This window comes from Mesoplodon mirus (genome assembly GCF_964341445.2).
Source record: "Mesoplodon mirus genome assembly, chromosome: 13".
Taxonomy (NCBI): Eukaryota; Metazoa; Chordata; class Mammalia; order Artiodactyla; family Ziphiidae; genus Mesoplodon; species Mesoplodon mirus.
In genome coordinates, this window is record NC_138989.1 from 9,210,509 (window position 1) to 9,234,578 (window position 24,070).

The 24,070-nt window shown below is 44.9% G+C and overlaps 1 protein-coding gene across 1 annotated transcript in view; it reads left to right on the forward strand.

The window, feature by feature from the left end:
• Positions 1–24,070, forward strand: part of CCDC63 (coiled-coil domain containing 63) — a gene marked incomplete at both ends in the record, with an annotated part of 99,392 nt that overhangs the window by 43,913 nt on the left and 31,409 nt on the right. The window contains one exon of the mRNA XM_082641759.1: positions 21,119–21,312. Coding sequence (XP_082497885.1) covers positions 21,119–21,312 — 194 coding nt within the window. The remainder of the gene's footprint in view (positions 1–21,118; positions 21,313–24,070) is intronic.

The window sequence follows — 24,070 nt, forward strand, 5'->3', positions numbered from 1 at the left end:
GTTTGTTTTTTTGCTATTGAGCTGCATGAGCTGCTTATAAATTTTGGAGATTAATCCTTTGTCAGTTGCTTCATTTGCAAATATTTTCTCCCATTCTGAGGGTTGTCTTTTGGTCTTGTTTTTTTTTTTTTTTTTTGATTTTTTTAAATTAGTTTCTGCTTTATAACAAAGTGAATCAGTCATACATATACATCTGTTCCCACATCCCTTCCCTCTTGAGTCTTCCTCCCTCCCACCCTCCCCATCCCACCCCTCCAGGCGGTCACAAAGCACCGAGCTGATCTCCCTGTGCTCTGCGGCTGCTTCCCACTAGCTATCTACCTTACGTTTAGTAGTGTATATATGTCCATGCCCCTCTTTCGCTTTGTCACAGCTTACCCTTCCCCCTCCCCATATCCTCAAGTCCATTCTCAAGTAGGTCTGTGTCTTTATTCCTGTTTTATCCCTAGGTTCTTCATGACATTTTTTTAAAATTCCATATATATGTGTTAGCATACGGTATTTGTCTTTCTCTTTCTGACTTACTTCGTTCTGTATGACAGACTCTAGGTCTATCCACCTCATTACAAATAGCTCAGTTTCGTTTCTTTTTATGGCTGAGTAATATTCCATTGTATATATGTGCCACATCTTCTTTGTCTTGTTTATGGTTTCCTTTGCTGTGCAAAAGCTTTGAAGTTTCATTAGGTCCCATTTGTTTACCTTTGTTTTTATTTCCATTTCTCTAGGAGGTGGGTCAAAAAGGATCTTGCTGTGATTTATGTCATAGAGTGTTCTGCCTATGTTTTCCTCTAAGAGTTTGATAGTTTCTGGCCTTACATTTAGGTCTTTAATCCATTTTGAGCTTATTTTTGTGTAAGGTGTTAGGGAATGATCTAATCTCATACTTTTACATGTCCCTGTCCAGTTTTCCCAGCACCACTTATTGAAGAGGCTGTCCTTTCTCCACTGTACATTCCTGCCTCCTTTATCAAAGATAAGTTGACCATATGTGTGTGGGTTTATCTCTGGGCTTTCTATCCTGTTCCTTTGATCTATCTTTCTGTTTTTGTGCCAGTACCACACTGTCTTGATTACTGTAGCTTTGTAGTATAGTCTGAAGTCAGGGAGCCTGATTCCTCCAGCTCCATTTTTTGTTCTCAAGATTGCTTTGGCTATTCGGGGTCTTTTGTTTTTCCAAACAAAGTTTGAAATTTTTTGTTCTAGTTCTGTAAAAAATGCCAGTGGTAGTTTGATAGGGATTGCATTGAATCTGTAGATTGCTTTGGGTAGTAGAGTCATTTTCACAATGTTGATTCTTCCAATCCAGGAACATGGTATATCTCTCCATCTATTTGTATCATCTTTAATTTCTTTCATTGGTGTCTTATAATTTTCTGCATACAGGTCTTTTGTCTCCTTAGGTAGGTTTATTCCTAGATATTTTATTCTTTTTGTTGCAATGGTAAATGGGAGTGTTTTCTTGATTTCACTTTCAGATTTTTTCTCATTAGTGTACAGGAATGCCAGAGACTTCTGTGCATTAATTTTGTATCCTGCTACTTTACCGAATTCATTGATTAGCTCTAGTAGTTTTCTGGTAGCATCTTTAGGATTCTCTATGTATAGTATCATGTCATCTGCAAACAGTGACAGCTTTACTTCTTCTTTTCCAATTTGGATTCCTTTTATTTCCTTTTCTTCTCTGATTGCTGTGGCTAAAACTTCCAAAACTAAGTTGAATAAGAGTGGTGAGAGTGGGCAGCCTTGTCTTGTTCCTGATCTTAGTGGAAATGGTTTCAGTTTTTCACCATTGAGGACGATGTTGGCTGTGGGTTTGTCATATATGGCTTTTATTATGTTGAGGAAAGTTCCCTCTATGCCTACTTTCTGCAGGGTTTTTATCATAAATGGGTGTTGAATTTTGTCGAAAGCTTTCTCTGCATCTATTGAGATGATCATATGGTTTTTCTCCTTCAATTTGTTTATATGGTGTATCACATTGATTGATTTGCGTAGAGTGAAGAATCCTTGCATTCCTGGAATAAACCCCACTTGATCATGGTGTATGATCCTTTTAATGTGCTGTTGGATTCTGTTTGCTAGTATTTTGTTGAGGCTTTTTGCATCTATGTTCATCAGTGATATTGGCCTGTAGTTTTCTTTCTTAGTGACATCCTTGCCTGGTTTTGGTATCAAGGTGATGGTGGCCTTGTAGAATGAGTTTGGGAGTGCTCCTCCCTCTGCTATATTTTGGAAGAGTTTGAGAAGGATAGGTGTTAGCTCTTCTCTAAATGTTTGATAGAATTCGCCTGTGAAGCCATCTGGTCCTGAGCTTTTGTTTGTTGGAAGATTTTTAATCACAGTTTCAATTTCAGTGCTTGTGATTGGTCTATTCATATTTTCTATTTCTTCCTGATTCAGTCTTGGCAGGTTGTGCATTTCTAAGAATTTGTCCATTTCTTCCAGGTTGTCCATTTTATTGGCATAGAGTTGCTTGTAGTAATCTCTCATGATCTTTTGTATTTCTGCAGTGTCAGTTGTTACTTCTCCTTTTTCATTTCTAATTCTATTGATTTGAGTCTTCTCCCTTTTTTTCTTGATGAGTCTGGCTAATGGTTTATCAATTTTGTTTATCTTCTCAAAGAACCAGCTTTTAGTTTTATTGATCTTTGCTATTGTTTCCTTCATTTCTTTTTCATTTTTTTCTGATCTGATTTTTATGATTTCTTTCCTTCTGCTAACTTTGGGGGTTTTTTGTTCTTCTTTCTCTAATTGCTTTAGGTGCAGGGTCAGGTTGTTTACTCGAGATGTTTCCTGTTTCTTAAGGTGGGCTTGTATTACTATAAACTTCCCCCTTAGAACTGCTTTTGCTGCGTCCCACAGGTTTTGGGTCGTCGTGTCTCCATTGTCATTTGTTTCTAGGTATTTTTTTATTTCCTCTTTGATTTCTTCAGTGATCACTTCGTTATTAAGTAGTGTATTGTTTAGCCTCCATGTGTTTGTATTTTTTACAGATCTTTTCCTGTAATTGATGTCTAGTCTCATAGCATTGTGGTCGGAAAAGATACTTGATACAATTTCAATTTTCTTAAATTTACCAAGGCTTGATTTGTGACCCAAGATATGATCTATCCTGGAGAATGTTCCATGAGCACTTGAGAAAAATGTGTATTCTGTTGTTTTTGGATGGAATGTCCTATAAATATCAATTAAGTCCATCTTGTTTAATGTATCATTTAAAGCTTGTGTTTCCTTATTTATTTTCATTTTGGATGATCTGTCCATTGGTGAAAGTGGGGTGTTAAAGTCCCCTACTATGAGTGTGTTACTGTCGATTTCCCCTTTTATGGCTGTTAGTATTTGCCTTATGTATCGAGGTGCTCCTATGTTGGGTGCATAAATATTTACAATTGTTATTTCTTCTTCTTGGATTGATCCCTTGATCATTATGTAGTGTCCTTCTTTGTCTCTTCTAATAGTCTTTATTTTAAAGTCTATTTTGTCTGATATAAGAATTGCTACTCCAGCTTTCTTTTGATTTCCATTTGCATGGAATATCTTTTTCCATCCCCTTACTTTCAATCTGTATGTGTCTCTAGGTCTGAAGTGGGTCTCTTGTAGACAGCATATATATGGGTCTTGTTTTTGTATCCATTCAGCCAATCTGTGTCTTTTGGTGGGAGCATTTAATCCATTTACATTTAAGGTAATTATTGATATGTATGTTCCTATTCCCATTTCCTTAATTGTTTTGGGTTCGTTATTGTAGGTCTTTTCCTTCTGTTGTGTTTCTTGCCTAGAGAAGTTCCTTTAGCATTTCTTGTAAAGCTGGTTTGGTGGTGCTGAACTCTCTCAGCTTTTGCTTGTCTGTAAAGGTTTTAATTTCTCCATCAAATCTGAATGAGATCCTTGCTGGGTAGAGTAATCTTGGTTGCAGGTTTTTCTCCTTCATCACTTTAAATATGTCCTACCACTCCCTTCTAGCTTGTAGAGTTTCTGCTGAGAGATCAGCTGTTAACCTGATGGGGATTCCCTTGTGTGTTATTTGTTGTTTTTCTCTTGCTGGACAAGCCACAACTGCATGTGAAACTTTCCCTGACTCCTCTGCCCTTTGGCAAGAATAATTATCAATTAATTGTATGATTATTTATTTAATGCTGGTCTCCCCTTCTAGCATGTAGTTTCTACGAGGCCAAGGACTGTGAGGCTGTACTGTGAGTGTCAGTACTATTATTATCCCCACTTTATAGATGAGGAAACTGAGGCACAGAGAGTTTGAGCAACTTGCCTAAGGCAAGAGCTGGTAACTGGTGGAGCAAGGATTTGAGCTCATGGCTCCAGGGCCCATGTTTTCAATCAGCAGGTTATGAGCAGTTTAGGAGGAAGGAAGAAAGAAAGAAAGAAAGGGAGTGAGATAGAGGGAGGGAGGGAGGGAGGAAAGAGAGGGAGAAAGAAAGAAAGAAAAGAAAGAAAGAAAGAAAGAAAGAAAGAAAAGAAAAGAAAGAAAGAAAGAAAGAATGGAAGAAAGAAAAAGCAAGCTCGCTTCAGCAGCACATATACCAAATTTGGAATGATACGGAGAAGATTAGCATGGCCCCTGTGCAAGGATGACATGCAAATTTGTGAAGCACTCCATATTAAAAAAATTTTTTTTAAAGGAACTAATTTTTTTAAAAATTTGTTTATTTCTGGCTGCATTTGGTCTTCATTGCTGCACGCAGGCTTTCTCTAGTTGCGGCGAGCAGGGGCTACTCTTCATTGCGATGTGCAGGCTTCTCATTGCAGTGGCTTCTCTTGTTGCAGAGCATGGGCTCTAGCTGCACAGGCTTCAGTAGTTGTGGCATGCAGGCTCAGTAGTTGTGGCTCGCGGGCTCTAGAGTACAGGCTCAGTAGTTGTGGTGTATGGGCTTAGTTGCTCCGCGGCATGTGGGATCTTCCCGGACCAGGGCCCAAACCTGTGTCTCCTGCATTGGCAAGCGGATTCTTAACCACTGCGCCACCAGGGAAGCCCGTTCCATATTTTTAAAAGACAGCCTCTTCAATAAGTGGTGCTGGGAAAACTGGACAGCTACATGTAAAAGAATGAAATTAGAACACTTCCAAACACCATACACACAAAAAAACTCAAGGTGGATTAAAGACCTAAATGTAAGACCAGACACTATAAAACTCTTAGAGGAAAACATAGGAAGAACACTCTTTGACATAAATCGCAGCAAGATCTTTTTTCACCCACCTCCTAAAGTAATGAGAATAAAAACAAAAATAAACAAATGGGACCTAATTAAACTTAAAAGCTTTTACACAGCAAAGGAAACCATAAACAAGAAGAAAAGACAACCCTCAGAATAGGAGAAAATATTTGCAAACGAAGCAATTGACAAAGGATTAATCTCCAAAATATATAAACAGCTCATGCAGTTCAATATCAAAAAAACAAACAACCCAATCCAAAAATGGGCAGAAGACCTAAATAGACATTTCTCCAAAGAAGACATACAGATGGCTAACAAATACATGAAAAATGCTCAACCACACCACTAATTGTTAGAGAAATGCAAATCAAATCTACAATGAGGTATCACCGCACACCGGTCAGAATGGCCATCATCAAAAAATCTACAAACAGCAAATGCTGGAGAGGGTGTGGAGAAAAGGGAACCCTCATGCATTGTTAGTGGGAAAGTAAATTGATACAGCCACTATGGAGAACAGTACGGAGGTTCCTTAAAAAACTAAAAATAGAACTACCATATGACCCAGCAATCCCACTACTGGGCATATACCCTGAGAAAACCATAATTCAAAAAGACACATGCACCCCAATGTTCATTGCACCACTATTTACAGTAGCCAGGACATGGAAGCAACCTAAGTGTCCATCAACAGAGGAATGGATAAAGAAGATGCGGTACATATATACAATGGAATATTACTCAGCCACAAAAAGGAACAAAATAGGGTCATTTATAGAGACGTGGATGGACCTAGAGACTGTCATACAGAGTGAAGTCAGAAAGAGAAAAACAAGTATCGTATATTGTAATATCGTATATCGTATGTTAACGCATATATGTGAAATCCAGAAAAATAGTATAGATGATCTTATTTGCAAAGCAGAAATAGAGACACAGACACAGAGAACAAATGTACAGATACCAAGGGGGGAAGGGGGGGTGGGAGGAATTGGGAGATTGTGATTGACATATATACACTATTGATACTATGTACAAAATAGATAACTAATGAGAACCTACTGTATAGCACAGGGAGCTCTACTCAATGCTCTGTGGTGACCTAAATGGGAAGAAAATCCAAAAAATAGGGGATATATGTATACGTATAGCTGATTCATTTTGCTGTACAGTAGAAACTAACACAACATTGTAAAGCAACTATATGCCAATAAAAATTAATTGAAAGAAAGAAAGAAAGAAAGATAGAAAGGGAGAAAGAAAGAGGCAGGGAGGAATGGAGGAAGGAAAGAAAGAAAGAAAGGTGAAAGGGAAGGAGGGAGGGAGGGAAGAAGGGAGAAAGGGAGGAAAGGAGGAAGAAAGAAAAAGAAAGAGAAAAAGAGGGGCTTCCCTGGTGGCGCAGTGGTTGAGAGTCTGCCTGCCGATGCAGGGGACACGGGTTCATGCCCTGGTCCGGGAAGATCCCACATGCCGCAGAGTGGCTGGGGCCGTGAGCCATGGCCGCTGAGCCTGCATGTCTGGAGCCTGTGCTCCGCAACGGGAGAGGCCACAACAGTGAGAGGCCCGCGTAACGCAAAAAAAGAAAAGAAAGAGAAAAAGAAAGATTCCGTCAAGGGTCGTGCCTTCCATGGCCAGCCGGTCCCACAGGAAGTTGTGGTCTGTTTCAGAGCCAGGCCCAGCTTCCTGGGTCCCCACCTTCCCTGGAGCTGTGTAGCAGCCCATGGTTGCTCAATAGGCTGGGAAGATCATTGCTGCCCATGAACTTACTTTGGGCCATGGGGAGGGAGCAGTAGAAGACAGCTTTGAATGTCAGAGGGACCTTTGGGATCAGCATTCCAACCTCTGCTTCTCTGCTGGGCAAACTGGGGTCTCAAGAGTACAATCTCACAGCTCCTGAATCCAGCCCAGGGTTCTAGAAAGATTACTCTGCCCCAGTATTCCAGAGTGTATATTCTCACAAGTCTGTGAGCCAGTAACCTGGACTTTCTGAGGCCTTTTGCGTTCTCCTATCAAGGAAAGATTCTGGCCAGAGAGCCCTTGAGAACAGTTTTATGCAAGGCTGTGGCGACGGAACAGAGCCAATCCCTTTTTATACAAAAGAAGTCTGGTGTTATCGAGCTCATACCAGGAGCCAAGCAGTGTGCTAAGAATTCCACGTGCATCCACACCTCCAATGGTATATAGTGAAGATCTTGTCTCTATTTGACATAATTTGTTCCCCTTCTTACCAGCTTTGTGACCTTGGGCAAGTCCCTTCATTTTTCTGAGCTTCCATTTCCGTTTGACGTTAGAAAGATGAAGGTACTTGTCCAAAGTCACATGCTTATAAGAAGGAAAGACAATTTTTCCATCCACAAAACTTTCCTGAGTTCTTAATATATGAAAACTTATAACTATTTTGGGGCAGGAAGTGGGCAGAGCTGATTACGACTCTACTGCTGCTCTCAAGGAGATTACAATCTCGAGAAGGAATAGCAAATGTGTTTTTTGTTTTTTGTTTTTCCCTGACAGAACGCTAGAATCTGTGGGTAATGGCTACCTGCCTGGACTCCTGCATCCTGGATCTGCAGGGAAAGAGTTCCAGGATTGATTAGTGATGTCTGCCGCAGGAACCAATGTGATACTCTAAGTACCAGTGCCCAGACGGGGACTGTTAAGAACAAAGTGAGGGTCTGCATGCAGTTCTGCAGGGGTGGGGGAAGGAGAGAGGGGAGACAACCATTTGCACTTGAGAGAAAACTCATTGGAGATGGTAGCCGTACTCTGAGGGGAAAAGGGTGGACTGTGGCTGTGAACACGTGTGTGGCGTAGTAGCTATCCAAACTGGAGGCCAGCAGGCTAGAGAGGGCACAGGCTCTGGATGAAAAGAAACCTGAATTCAAATCCTGACTCGGTCACTTTTTAATGTGTGACTTGGGACATATCATTTAACCTCTCTGAACCTCAGTTTCCTCTTCTGTTATTGGGTTGATTGCTGAGTGCTTACTGTTGCTACAGTGACCACTGACAACAATAATCCAGGGAGGTAGTATGGTCAGCGCTGCTCCTTGCTGGGCTCCTGGGTTGGCGTTCACTCCATAGCCTGTGAAAACTGGTGCCCTCTGGTGCCACAATGTGAATGACTACCTCCTGGAGTTGTGTGACATGGCCGCCTGGATGAAAGAAGAGGCCCAGAGAGGTTAAGTCACTTGCCCATGTCACACAGCTAACACATGGCAGAGGTGGGATTTGAGCTCAGGTCTGTCTGCTCCACAGCCCAAGCCTGTAACCAGCATGACCTCCTGTCCACGAACGATTTGCCAAACCTGGAAAACAGTTCAGCCTCTATGACAGTTTGAACTTTGGCAGATTGATGAAGGCGTGTAACTTCCCCAACTGGATTTTCCTGCAGGGATAGGTAGCCAATGAACTCATTTTCATGCCTGTGAAAATCCCGAGCATAGTGCCTGGTGTGCAGTGAGAGTAACTCAGAGTGGTGAGGTTGAGGGCTGCTGGAAGACTGAACCCCACTCTGAAACTAAGTGTGAGAAGGGCAACTCTAAAAGAAAGAGGATGGCAGTAGAATTTTCAGTGAGAGGGAAGCAGATGAGTTCTTGGGCCTGGGGAAACAGACTTGGGGGTGAGAGCGGTGCTCAGCTGTCAGAAGGGCTACTGGTGTATCCACCTGCAGGGGTGCCAATCAGTTAGGTCCCACAGGGGACATGGGGGTAACTGATTATCAGTAATGAAGGGCTTGTAACAGCTGTGAGCAGGAGAAAGGGAACCAGCAGTGGGTGGTGACACTTCTGGGACTGGCAGGAGCAGGGAGCCCGGGGCCCGAAGGCATGAAGGGAAAGGCTGCTCTGGAATCTGGTGAGAGCTGTAGCTTTACGAAGGAGCTGGGCTGTAGGGAGACGAACGCAACCTTCATCCAGGCCGCCTGCATCCAGACGCCATGGGAGGGGGGCCCCCAAACCTCACAGACTGAGGGGGGTCAAGGGATAAACCTCCAAAGGGATACTGGGATGCCCTTACCACGAGAAAGTAGGAAAACTCGACAGACGTTCATCACACAACCCTGACCAGGATGATTTGTGAACATTCTGGCAGCTCTCAAATTCTTTAATTTGATGACCATTGACTTGATAAGCTTTTATTTTCTGGGACATTAAGTTATGTGGAATCTGGTGGAGCTTTCAAATGATGCAGATTCAGGGCGGGTAGCTGGGGGGATGGGGAAAAGGGGTTAAGAGAAGCGTGTTTATCTACAGCCCGACATCAGGCAGCCTACGTGTTGAAGCCAGAGAGTTTCCCAGAAGGTGAAAAACACACCATCCCCAAAGTCCCTGCTGTTATTAATCAGCAAATGTCTCAGCAGCAGGTGTGCATGAGTGAATTTTGGGGTCATGGCAGGTAATCTGGTCTGGCCAGGCCGTAGCAGGTGACCTGACTGTCTGCCTGATCCTGAGCCACTGGATAAGGGGATTAATCTAAATCTCTTGGAGGAGAGGACGTTTTTCGAGAAAGCCTGGGACCCAGAATGTGAAAGCTGACTTAGTGACCTCAAACTCCGTTCCCTGGGATCATTTAGAAAAGGTGCCATTGAGGTTGAGACCCTCAGGGATGTGGGGACAGAAAACATGGGGCTTAAAGGGTATGGGGGGAAGGGAGATAGAAAATCAGGGAGATAGAAAATCTGGGGAGTTCATGCCCTCTCAAGGGGGCAGTTAAGACCCAGTGCTAGTTGACAGTCACTGAATAGAGCCAGATGGGCTGGATTTGGATCCTGACTCTGCCTCTTACTCATTGTATGACATTGGGCAAGTCATTTCCTCTCTCTGTGACTCAGTTTCCTCATCTGTAAAATTGGACAATAATAAAACCCACTTCATAGAGATGTTCTGTATGAATGAATGTTTGCAAACACGTAGAACAGTCCCTGGTATGTAGTAAAAAGCACTATATATAATGTTTGCTAATAATTAGATAAATAAGCATATAGGTTATTTGTTGTCAGATCTTCCAATCTTTAAAGGGAATTAAATCTGGAAATCTAAGTTTTAATAATCATATTAATGGCAAACACTCAAGCAGTTTTGAAGCACCTTAAATATTGACTGAATGTTGTAAGGTAGATACTGTTATTATCCCCATTTTACAGATGGGGAAACTGAGGGGGGTCACATGTTTTGTCCTAAAGTTACATACTAGCAAGTGGTAGAAATGGAATATAGGGTGACCAACCATCCTGGTTAAAACCAGGACACTAGAAGCCCCACCTCCCAGGAAACTCTTCAGTCTGGGAGAACCAGGACTGTTGATCACCCTAGCTTCAAACCTGGTCAGCCTGGCTCCAGCATTCCGCTCTTAGCACCGTACTCTATTTTCTTTTGCATGAATGCTCCTGATTTTTAAAAGTTGGCCACTGTGGGCCAAACAATTTGCAATTCCTGAAAGAATCTGATATTCCCTTGCATCAAATTTCCCACTGGTTACAGAGAAGTGCCTGTGTTTCCTCATCTGTAGAATGGGAAAAGAATAACAGAGACCTCATAGGGTTGTGGTGAGGATTAAATGAGTTCAGGTACTTAAGGCACTTAGAATAATGCCTGGTATGAAGCAAGTGCTATATAAATCTTTGCATGTATTATTGTTGCTCTTAAACAGACATTATCAAGACCCTCTCAGACTTCCTGAATCTGAATTTCCTGGCTTGAGGTCTGGGCATTTGTTGTTGTTGCTGTTGTTTTTAATACCAAGTTCCCCAGGCAACCAGGTTTGGGAGTCAGCAATCCTGGTGTCAAGTCTGAGTAGAACAATTAATGCTCTGCGTGACCTTGAACAAGTTTCTTCACCTCTCTTTCTTCCCTTTGCAAAGGACCAGGAGTCCTGCCTCTCTCAGAGGGTTAATGTTTAGAGGCTTCTAGAACCTCTTGGAAAGGGAAAACATTTGATATAAAGCAGGTGAGGAGGTAAAGAAGTAAGAAGGGAAGCCCCACATTGCACTTGGAGGGGACTTAGGATTCAGGTCTGGGGGCTAGGCTACAGGATAGTCAGGATGGACTAGGCTATGCTGAGTGACAGAGCCCCAATAACTCAGTGGCTTAAAACAAGTGTTTGTTTCTCACTCTCACTCCACATGCTAGTTATTAATCTGCTGTCTCTCAGCTCCAAAGCTGCCCTCCCATACGCTGCTCTGTGGTGCTGGGGCTGGGACGCCACTAGCCACATTCCTGGTTTGTCAGCTGCTCCTGGTAGGCTCTCCAGGCTCCGGACAGCCTGGAGGAAAGAGGAGGGACTTGCTCCTTCCTCTGTTGTCTGTTCAGGTCAAGGTCACCCAAGCAACACTTCTGCATCCTGGCAGTGGCTACTGGTTCCAGTCTCTGGGTGTTTTACACACACCCCTGGAACCAGCCTGCTTGTGTCCCCACAATGCCGAGCACTACCCACTTGGAGGTCTGAGTCCCAGCTCTGAGGGGGCCTCTCCCCCAAGGCTCTGGGTTCTGACACTCCAACCTCCACCCTTTGTCCACCGGCCCCAAGGACAGTGGCTGCTTCCTGTATTAGCATCTCTGTGTTGCCTAGTTGCTCTCCTGCGCCTTTTCAGCCCTCCAACATTCATTCTAATTCTCTGTTAAAATGACTGCTGTGGTTTCCTTTTTTCTGTCAGCCACCCTGACCCACACACTCCATGCATACTATGAAACAGAGCTCACTCTGAGACCCAAGCTAAGGGAGCAGCCCACCTGGAAATTGCCAGGCATAGTGGCAGAGGGGAGAGAGCCTGATGGACCACACGCTAGCTCTTAAAGCTTCTGCCCCGAAGTAATGCGTCACTTCTGTCCACATTTCATTGGCCAGAGTAGGTCACGTGACCACACCTGAGTTCAACATGGGATAGGCAGTGAATATTTATGATCAGTAGTACAGCCTACTAGTGTGTCCTTGGAAAGACCGAGAAACTATACTCTTTTCTCCTTCCTGACAGTCAACCCTAATCAGATCCCTAATTAGATTTTCCTGAATAATAATAACCAGCAAGTTATTGTGCATTTACTATGTGCTAGCCTAAGCGCTGATTTTCAGAGAGTCCATGGGTAGGTAGTTGTTACCCCTATTTCTCAGAAGAGGAGATGAGGCTCAGAGAGGGGACGTGACTTGCCTCAGGCTATAGAGCTGTAAGAGGCAAAGCCGAGATTTACACTCGAGTCTGTCAGACTGAAGCCCAAATTCTTCACTTCTGAACTCTGTGGGGTGTCCCTTCTTGCTCCCATTCCAGAAACCCCGGGGGAGGGCAGACAAGGAAAAGCAGGTATTTAAACTGGCTCAGCCCCTTTAACTGGCAAATCCTGCCTCCCACTGAAAGTTGCAGGTTCTCTATAGGGCAGCCCAGTTCTGGAACTCAGCAATCCAGAAAACTCCCCATGATTCTGCCCCGGGAGCCTGCTCCTCTGGCCAGTCCTACTGCTGGCCTTGGTGCTTGGTTTTCACCCTCCAGCTGCCTCGCCCAGCACCTTGCTCAGCCCCAGCCTGGCTCAGGTTCTGCCCAGAGAGCGTTCCCAGGAGGGGAGACAATGCCCAGGGTCTGGGACCCCATGAGCCTGAGCTCTCCCAGGGCTCTGTCACCCCTCAACATTCAAGGGACACTGGGCTGTGCTTCGGGCAATAGCCACTTGAGTCTTGTCCTGGCAGACATGAATTTCCTCGGTTAGAATATAAGCTCTTAGAGGTCTGAACTGTGTCTTTTGTATCTTCTGCACAGTATTATTGACAGCTGATGCCCTCAGGCACCCCAGGCACCATGCCTATTTCAAGGGTACCTGGGATTTGTTTTAATCAGGTGTGGTAAGACACACAGACGTGGAAATGACTGCCATGAAGGAAGAAGTTTATACTCTCACATCCCTAGAAATAGGCACAGCAGACACAGATGTTTAAAAAGAACTCACTTCTCCTGTGTTCCTTCTTTACTCACACTATTACCACACTCACAACACTTCTGACACCAGATGTGTGAGTTTTTTTCCCACACCACGCAATTCTCTGTGATGCCAGCTGGGTGTCCTACAGTTTAACTCAATTCTGACACCGTCTACCTGGAGCCCCATGACACTGCCCCCCACTTCAGGTGCTAATCGCAAAGTCATAGGTCCCCAGGTTACCTACAACTTCTGTCCAACTTGGCTATACATCAGAGGTTCCCATGACCTCCTCCCCCTTGGATTCGATTATTTACTAGAACAGCTCACAGAACTCAGGGAAACACTGACTTGCGTTCACCAGTTTATTATATAATAAAGGATACAACTCAGGAACAGCCAGATAGGGATGCATAGAGCAAGGTATGGGGGGAGGGGTGCAGAGCTTCCATGCCCTCTCTGAGAGCACATCACCCTCCCAGCACCTCCACATGTTCACCAGCCTGGAAGCTTTTCGAACTCCATACTTTGGGGATTTTTATGGAGGCTTCATCACATAGGCACAATTGATCGTTAACTCCATTTTCAGGCCCTCTCCTCTCTCTGGAGAATGGGGGCGCAGGGCAGGCTGAAAATTCCAAGTTTCTAATTACGGCTTGGTTATTCTGGTGACCAGACCCCATCCAAAAGCTCACCACAAATCACCTCATTTGAACAAAAGACAAACTTCTCACCCAGGAAATTCCAAAGAATTTAGGAAATCTGTGTCAGGAACTGGGATGGAGATCAAATATTAGGGCAAAAGATGTTCTTAATGCTCTTATCACTTAGGAAATTCCAAGGGTTTTAGGAACTCTGTGCCAGGAACCAGGGGCAGAGACCAATATATATTTTTTCTATTATTTCACAGTGTAGGGAATGGTACATGGGGAAGCACCAGGGTCAGTCAGGAGGCAGAGGGAGTGAGGGGAAAATGTGGGCAGGAGGTTTTACTGTAGTTTCTGCAGGAAAAAATGTGCAAGGCAGAGTAAGCAGGCTGAGAAGGTTTAGGATTGTCTCATTTGATTACTTATAGCAGGCTCTAGGGTGCAGGTTCCTTCCCCAGTTGTCTGGTACCTGGCCCTGGGGTGATTAAGGCAGGGGGATATTGGACTGGAGCTAAGAGCTTGATAAAGTAGATGGTTGGGGTGTGGGCTTTGGGTTGGTTGGTTTGCAGGGGAAAGGCACACTCCCAGGTGAGTTGTTTGCTCTCTCTAGGAATTAGCTAATCTTGAGAGGGGCCGTCCTTTCTAGTGTCAGCAAGGCCCCGAGATGTCAGGGCATCAGAATAAAAAGACATGCTTACTACAGAGCCTTACAAGTATCATATCGCTTGATATTTGAAACCAATCTATTATATCAGTTGGCATGAATTCAGCAGCCAGTAACAAAAGAACTGATTAATAGAGGCTTAAGAAATAAGATGTTTAATTCTGACATAACAAAAAGTCTTGAGGAGGAAGCTTCCAGCTTTAGTTTGTCAACTCAACAGTATCATCCAGGACCCAGACCTTTTCTCTCTTTTGCCTTTTTTTCTGCTCAGCATGTTGGTGACATGGCTCCATATAATCCCAAGAAGCTGACTCAGCTCCAGGCATCAAAGCCCCACAGAACATGGTCCCAATGAGATGGAAAGGTATTTCAGTTATCTATTGCTGTGTAACCAACCATGCCAAAACTTAGTGGCTTAAAACAACAAGTTATTATTCCTTACACTTCTGTGGGTTGACATGAGTACAGCTGGGGGGTTTTTCTGTCCCACATGGTCTTGGCTGGGGCCATCCACTGAAATGCATTCAGCTGGCAGCTGAGCCAGGATGGAAGATCCAAGAAAGCTTCACTCACGTGTCTAGGGCTTTGGTGCTCTTCTTGGTGCTCTTGTGGCTACTTGGGGTTCCTCACAGCATGGTGGTCTCTGAGTAATGAAGTGTCTTTCATGGTGACTGGCTTCCAGGGCAAAAGTGGAGGCTAACAGGGCTTCTTAAGCCCTACGCCTGGAAGTGGCATAGCATCACTTCTGCAGCATTCTATGGGTCAAAGCAAGTCACAAGGCTAGCTCCAATTCAAGGGGAGCTGTTATCTGCAATAAAAGTAAGAAAAGGAAGGAAGGAGAGAGTAGATATTGGGGAGGCAAATGGCAGGGTCTGCCATAGTGAAGCATCAATTTCCCCTTGAAGAGGTGGCCAGACAGAGACTGTCTTTCCTTAGAGCAGCTGAGTGGCACGGTGGTGTGTACTACTGCTTGGGGCACCAGTGTAGTATAATGGCATCCAGAGTCTTCTCTTTCCCTCTCCCTCTCTATCCTAGCTCAGCATGCTCTACCTGCTCATTGCCTCTCCCGCAGGGGTGGGACCATGGCAGGGAGAGGATGATAGCACATATGGGGAGGGGGGAGAGCCCAGTTATTTGCTTTTTCAAAAAGATGGAAGCATTTGGCACCGCTCCTGGTGCCAAATTGAAATTAATGCTGGCTACACTCCCAGCCTGGCTCCCATCCCCTCCGGAGGGCAGAGTCTCTGCAGCACTGAATCCAGGAAGGTCACTTGCTTGTCACAGGGGAAGGTGGGCGAGGGGCTGCAACAGTCAGGGCCCCGGAAGAAAACTGAATCCAGTTCAGATGCTCAAGGGACCTTAAAAAAGGGACTGTTCTCAGAGTGTGGGCAGGGTTAGGGGATCAGAGAAGGGAGGTAGAGGCACTGAGAGATTAGCAACAGAGGGAAGCCATTACCACAGTAAAGGCAGGAAGAAGCAGGGGAAGGAACTAGTGTGACCGAAGCCCAGCGAGGGCAGGAGCTGGGGGAGGCATCTAGACAGAGGCTGTAGTTGTGGAGGTGTGTAGCCACCAGCAGGGACATGATATTGAAGCAAGGAGGGAGTTTGAAAGAAATGCCCCACCTCTCTCTCCCCCTGCCTTCTGATCTCCTGCTGGTCCTTCCCATTGGCTACACCCAATCAGAAGCCAGAGGGCAAGGGAGCCCATGGGTGATGTGGGCCATACTACTGATTTCTGGGAAACACAGGGCAGACAGAGGAGGCTGGAGAATGAATTGGGGTGGGGTGGGTGAAACAATACAGTTGTATTATGCAGATGCCCAAAAGATATGGTTATTTTTGTATAACTATTTTTCAGTACTCCAGAATGTCCCCCATTCATAGATCTGCCACAAGTTACTTAAAAAATCCTTCTCTTGGGAGTTCCCTGGTGGTCTAGTGGTTAGGACTTGGCGCTTTTATTGCTGTGGCCCGGGTTCAATCCCTGCTCTGGGAACTGAGATGCTGCAAGCCACTTGGCAAAAAAAAAAAAAAAAAAATTATTCTCTTGTTCTTTGTAGAGAGCTGTTTTATTGGAAAATGATATACATATATAAAAGGGACATGTCAGAAGTGCACAGCTTGATGAATTTTCACAAGAGAGCTTATCCATGTAACCAGATCAAGAAACAGAACATTCCTAGCACCCAGGAAGCCCCCTGAGTCCCCTTCCAGTTATCACCGCCCCAGCTCCCCTCCACCAGAGAGCCTGGATTCTGACTCCCAATAGCACAGGCTCATTCTCCTGTAGAGATAATGTTACAATGGGCATCTTTGTGTCTTCGGACTTTTAATTATTTATTTATTTATTTATTTTTGTCATTGACTTGTTTTCTTAGGATGAATCTCCAGATTTAGGTTTCCTGTGTTGACGGGTGTAAACACGTTTATTGCTCTTGCTGTATGAGGCTGCATTACTTTCTGAAGGATATACAGATTCCTTATCACTCCTTATCTCAAAAGTCAGCCACTGAGATTATAATTGGTGACTCTGGCTTCAGTAGAAGGGAGCCAGGAGGAGGCCAGTTCTGGATCCCATTAGGGAGGAATCTGAAACTCTAAATACCAACAATGCCTGCTCTCTTGGTATATGATGTTTTTGATTGCAAATGACAGAAGCTGCTGTAGGCAGACATGGAGATTATTGCAGGCAATTAGGCAGTCCATGAATTCCTGGGTGGGTTTGCAGCTCTGCAGCAGGAACAGAACTCAAATCCCCCCTGCCCCTGGGCCCAGGCACTTCGGCTCACACCTCCGTGCACTGGAGGTTCAGCCAACATTTGGATCTGTTCCCAAATCCCCCAAGCGGACTTCCCCTCACATCTCATTGGCCACACCAAGATTTCAGTGGGCTCACTTTCTATGAGATTCAGTGCTCTCCGCTCAATTCTGGAACACAAATCAGGGTTTTATTAGCAAGGAAGATGTGAGGGAAGGTCTTTGTGTGTGGTCAACCTCTGAGCAGTGCATATACTTGGGGAAAAACAGCTGCCCCAGCCCTGACTTCACACAATCTCTTGGCTCTTGTACCCCATACCTATTAATCAGTCTTTTGTTTCTCAAGGAATTTTTTGTCCAAATTCTGTTTTCTGGGAAAGAAGCTCTGATTTGTCTAACCTGGGTGAGGGGTTCTTGTCCAGTCAGCCATAGCAGAAAGAAGGATTTGGTGACACCACATGCCACCAACATGGAGATTAGGCCACTCGGCAGGGCTGGGCTGGAGTGGGTAGCCTTTGCTGAGTTACCCAAAGACAAAAGAAAGCAGCACCAAGGGCACCAGTGAAGTAGGGACACCCAAAAGTATTTTTTTCCCCAAACGGTTTGTTATTTCACTTGAAAAAACATTATGGCAGAAGTCAGAATCCTTTCAGCCTACCTGACCCTTATCTTATGGATCAGTACTGTTTTTATTTTCAGTGCCATAGGTGGGATGAAATACTTTACAATCTTTTCAGGCTTTAAAGTTCTCAATTTGGCCCTGGCAGTCTGAAGAAATTAAGGCTCAGAGAGGTCAACTGACTTTCCTAAGAGCATGCAGCACATCAGTGGCAGAACCAGGACTAGAACCTGGATATCTTAACACTTTGCCCAGTGTTCTCTCCATTATATGACTGTGCCCTCCCCTTTTTTGAGAATTATTTTCACAGTCCCTGTGGAGGGGCCATTGTGCCACCTGATAGCGGCCCCCTGGCCCTTGTTATTTTGCCAACAGTGGACATAAAATCTAGACTGGCCAAATTGGGTTCTCTTTCCTGGGAAGTTGAGATTAAGAAGACAAAGATTGATTTCTTTTAAACTGGGATCTTCCTCCAGCTTACATGCAATAACCATGATATTCATATAATTTAGCATGCTTTTGGCTGCAAGTAATGGGAATCCAGACTGGCTTAAACAGTAAGAAAATGTATTAATTCCTTTAACAAGAAGTGCAGAACCAAGGTGGATTTCAGGTATGGTATGATTACAGTTCCAGCTACACTGTTCTGCAATTCTGTCTAGGCCCCTCCCTCCATAATGTGTTGGCTTTGCTCTCACATTGCCTTCCTTTATGGTTACAAGAGGGCTGCCAGAAACAATAGGGGCAACATGCTTCCTTGTTCTCATCCATGGAGCTAGAAAAAAGCATCTTTCCAGCCCTGGACTGTAAGTCCTTTCTTTCTGTCTGATTAGGCCACTGTCAGTTATGTGCCTATTCCTGGACCAGTTGCAGTCTCCAGGAGAATGCTATGCACAGACTGGTTTAAAATTAGGTTCCAGGTCCAATCACTGGCAAGGAGGATGGGATGGCTGTGATGGGCTAAGAGTAATTGAGAGCTATCCTGGAGATGTGTGTGAAAATCAATTTCTTTTGGCCATGTAGGCTGAATGGGAGAGGGATGGTTACCTGAACAAATTGGGATCTGTTGGGAAGGAGGAAGGGGGAACAGATGCTGGAGAGCCAAAAATAAAACCATTGTGAGTTATTTTCAGGTGGGTTTCTGATCCTTGTTGTCCAAAACTCACTTGGACAATCAACTTCCTGGTCTGTGGCAAAATGCCTTTGCCCAGCCCCTCTGTATTCCGATTCTAATTTTCTCCTCTGTTCTGTAGACTCAGTTGTTGTCAACATTTCCCAACGCTAGCTCATCGTTTTGGCAAGCTGGCATCTCACTCTGCTCCAAGCCCCGCTGATGGAGCTGAAGATCCCTTTAGCAGAATTGATTCTGGCATGTTTTAATTTACAAAACCTTGCACTTCTCTGCATGGAGGCTGCTGAAATCTGTGCCCCTAAAAGCGGAGAGTAAATTCTTCTGAGGAAAGCCTATTTTTAACAAGTCCTGAACCTAATTGAACTTAATCATTTTTCAGTCGTTGACACTTGAAATTATGAGTCATTGGGCTATATATGGAGCTGAGGGCTAGAGCAGCCCTTTAAATACCATATAGATGGTACATATCAGCTTCCAGAAGAACTTCTCAGGTTTGGAGCTGTGGTTTCACTAAGAATTGTGATAAAGCATGGGTCTCTAGAGACAGCCCTGGGTTCATATCCTGAATCCCCCACTTACTGCAAAAGTCACTCTATCTATTTCTCAAGCCTCAGTTTCCTCATCTGTATTGAAAACAATCTTTTTTTTTTTTTTTTGGCCACAATGCATGGCGTGTGGGACCTTAGTTCCCTGACCAGGGATTGAACCTGTGCCCCCAGCAGTGGAAGCACAGAGTCCTAACCACCGGACTACCAGGGAATTCCCTCTTCATCTGTAAAATGAGGCTGGCAACACTTGTCCCAAAACATTTTGTGTGAATCATCAAGGCCTGACATGAAGCTGCTTATGATCATTATTTATTCTACTTTTCATTAATATTCATGTTTTCTTGCAGAAATGTTAATATGTTTGATTTTGACATGTTGCCCAAATCCCATTAGTAAAATATAATGTCCCACTAACTTCCCTCATGGTTACAACATGGCTGCCAGCAACATCAGGGGCAATATGCTTCCTTGTGCACCATATCACCTTTCTGAAATCAAAAACACATTAACTTCTAAAACACATCTTGTCCCAAGAGTTTAGGTATAAGAGAATGGAGAACTTAGTAAGACTGAGCTACAATTCACTCAAGGGGTTGGAGGTAAGGTGGAAATCACAGACATCAAAATTACCCTAGAAAACCAGTACCCCTAATCATTTCCCTTCAGGATTGTGGCTGCTTCTTGAGTTTAGCCCCAGAGGAAGTGGTTGGCGTATGTTGCAGGGCCATTTGTATGAAAAAATGTCTATCTTTAAACCATCAAATGCAGTTAGCCCAGTGAAAAATGCTCACGCCAGGAGTCACAGGTGATCTGGGTCAGACTGGGGTGCCCATGTCAAGCTCACAGAGCGTGGGGTGGGTGCTCCTAAAGAAAATTGATGGACAGATTCCCCTGCACCCGTGGTTATTTGTCTCAAGTTCTTTCTTTTTTTGCAGAGCAGAAAGATCTGGGTTCTGGACTTCCCTGGTGGTACAGTGGTTAAGAACCTGCCTGCCAATGCAGGGGACATGGGTTCGAGGCCAGGTCCGGGAAGATCCCACATGCCGCGGAGCAACTAAGCCTGTGAGCCACAGCTACTGACCCTGCGCTCTAGAGCCCATGAGCCACAACTACTGAGCCCACGTGCCACAACTACTGAAGCCCGTGTGCCTACAGCTTGTGCTCCACAGCAAGAGAAGCCACCACAATGAGAAGCCCACGCACCGCAACGAAGAGTAGCCCCCACTCGCCACAACTAGAGAAAGCCGGCGGGCAGCAACAAAGACCCAAACAGCCACAGCCAAACATAAATAAATAAATAAATAAATTTAAAAAAAAAAAAAGAGAGAGAGAGAGATCTGGGTTCCTTTGTAGTGTATGTACCCAGCAGCGTTGCTGTAAGTACGGGTGAGTGTGAGATGGGGAGTAGGGAGACAGTGAGAGGACATGCGGGTGAATGAGAGAGGAGATGGATCAGCGATTGAATGGCAGTGTGAGTGGCCGAGTCAGGGAAAGAGAGCAGTAATTGAGTTAAGAAATTAGTGGCTTGAGGGTTAGTGGCTAGTCTGGTGGGGGGTCGCCGCGGGGGAAGAGGGGTCGTTGAGGAGTCTGTCGTCCTCCCCCTCCCCCCCCAAAAAAAAACCCTTTCCTCTCACCAGCTGCTCTGGTCCTCTCTTAAGGGCCCTGGACCCTCTTAGCACCTTCCAGGGGGAAACGCCCCGTCTGTGCGAGTCACAAAGGCGCCCGTTCCAGGGTTCCGAGAACGCCCGGACATGAGAATGGGGGTTGGCTCAGCGCAGCCGCGCAGCAATCAGTCCTCCCGGCGCCGTCGAACACCCAGCTGCTGTGGCCGGTGGACAGGCGGTGGGAACTGTCCTGCAGGGCGTCCCTGGTAAGTTTCACCGCGCGCGCAGCCGCGCCTGCTGCTCCACAGCTCTCCCTGCTGGGGAAAGCAAAGACGTGGCGGCTGCCCCTCTCCCCTTCAGACGTTTAGCTGCCCCTAAACCTGGAAAATATCTTGGCCCCCCTCAATTAAACGTAAATAAATTACAGTGTGTAAAATAACTCCAAGGAAAGTACAACAAACTTCCATTTCTCCCCGTAACGATCCCAATTTTTAAAAATCTGTGGGTGTTTCTGCACCTCTGCTTGATTAGTGCTCCAAGCACGTTTAAACCATGTTATGCACACAGCCTTGGCTTCATTTTTTTTTACAGGATCCTCCTCTCTCAGACTTGGCATTTATAATCCATGTAGTGGCCTGTCCCAGGGGCCCTGCAGAGCCCTTCAGGGGTCAGGATTTTCTTTTAAGGTCAGATTGTTAAAATTCAGCAGCAGAGGAGGATCCAGCCTCCTCTACCCCAGCTAATTAAATATTAGACAATAAAGTCTTCTCCCGCCTGGGAGGAGACTTTATTCATTTAATTTGTATTTGCTAAGAGCTTATCATGTGACCAGGACTACAGATACTGTAGTGGATAGACTGAGGTCCGGGGAGCAGGAGGCATGTTTGTGATGCTCCCTGACCTGGACCTCTAGATTTCTTAGTACTTTCCAGCTCACACAAATGGGCAGCTTTGAGATTCCTCCCAAGAACTGCATACTCAAATTCCTGCTGGCTCCAGGCAGTTACAGGAAATGTGGGAATTGGGGGGAGGAGGAGTTAGGCAATGGGGAGGAATGGAGCCTGCATCCAGGAGTGTGAGTGCATGACCCATATTCACATCTTAAAACACTGCCTGCTAAAAAGAACTGAAGGCAGGTTGAATTTGCCCCGTGGGCCTCAAGTTTGAGACCCCTGACTAAGAGGGTGGTGTGCCAGGGCCCAGGACACCCTGCAGGTGCCCTCTGAAGGCCCAGCTGTGAGAATGGGGGTCCATCTGTTCCCAGGGAACAGAGTGGGTCCAGCCCACAGAGTACAGAAAGGGAAAGGCTTGTGTTGGTGTCTGGAAGCCAGAGAAAAGCCGGTATCCCAGGGGGAGCCTGGTTCTGGGTGTGTGTATGTATCAGCGAAAAGGTAAGAGTTGATGGAGCCTCTAGCTCCTGGGGAAAAACACACAACACAACCAGTTAACTCAAGGGCAAGATAAACTGACACTTGAAAATCCTAATTCACAGACATGTTACATTCATCAAACGCCTGTTATGTGCTAGGCAGTGCACTAAGAGCTTTATATACATTATTTTATGCTGAGTGTGGGGGTGAGTATCCCCATTCTATAGATGAGGAGACTGAGGATCAGAGAGAGAAATCACATTGTCAGTGAATTTCAAGTATACTTTATTTAGTCATGCTTTTAGAAGGGTGCATTACAGATCCACTTAGGATCAAAAGAGCCCTTAAACATAGAAAAGCTCCTGCACCATATGAAATCGAGCTGCACAAAATTCTAGAATTGAAAAAGGTCCTAAAGTGAGTATCCTTTGCCCAAACCTTATCAGTCTAATAAATCCTGCCATACTCTCTACCTGTACCTTGAGGGCTCTTCCAGAAATAATCAAGCTATGAAACCATAGTCTTTATTCCACTTCCCTGCCTGTGGGAATTTTCCAACATTAGATATTTTCCTTCAAATATGATTTACCAAAAATCAGTTAGTCCTCGAACCCTCTAGAAACCCTCTAGAACATATTAGGGAAACGCCAGAGGTCTTACAGCCTCAGCCACTATATTCTTATCACCCAGCAGCTTGAGACTCATTTTCAAGATAGTGGATCATGTAGGGCAGGAATGATCTAGGCTGCAATGAACAAAATACTTGATAAGGGTGCCTTAAACAATAGTGACACTTAGTTATTTCACTTAACAAGAAGCCTAGGGTAGGCGGTTCCAAGGATGGGGCAGTGGCAAACAGTGTCAGTGAGGCCCTAAATTTCCCCCCATATTTCTTCTTTGTTCTCTTTAGTGTGACAGTGATATTTCTCCTCCTGGTCACAGGATGGTTGCTCCAGCACCAACCATTATAACCTTCACAATAATTTCCAAAAGCAAAAAGAGAAAGGAACATGGACAAGCTCTTTTTATCGCAAAGGAATAGGAATAGACATCTCCTTATGTCTCATTGGCTAGATCTGAGTCACATGTTCACCTTTCAACCAATCATTGACAAAGGGAAATGGGTTACTATGATTAGTGGGAACCAATCATGATTCATCCTCTGGAACTGGGCAGATTGAGGAGGGACAAGCTCAGAGTCCTGTTAGGAAAGAAGAAGTCAGAGTGTTCTTAGAGTCATACTAGCTGCTGTAGCAAAGATGCCCCCTCATTTCATTGGTTTAACACAACAGAAATTAATTTCTCTTTTTTGTAACAGTCCAATGAGGATGTTCGTGGTTGGCAGGTGACTTCTTCCACAAGTTGATTTAAGAGACCTGTCTTGTGGCTCTGCCCATCTATGGTTGCGCCTCGCATAGATGTCAGATGGGGAAGAGAGGATGGAAATGTCACATCCACTTCTTAAAAAGTCATGGTCTGGAAGTGACACACCTCTCTGCTCACATCCCATGGATGAGAATTTGTAGCTCTGCCTGGATTCAAGAGGAGCTGGGAAGTGTAACCCCTGGCCAGGCAACTACCTTGGCAACAACTCTTCATGAAGGAGAAGTGACTGTTGGGAGGCAATTAACTCGTCTCTTACAGGCTGATCTTC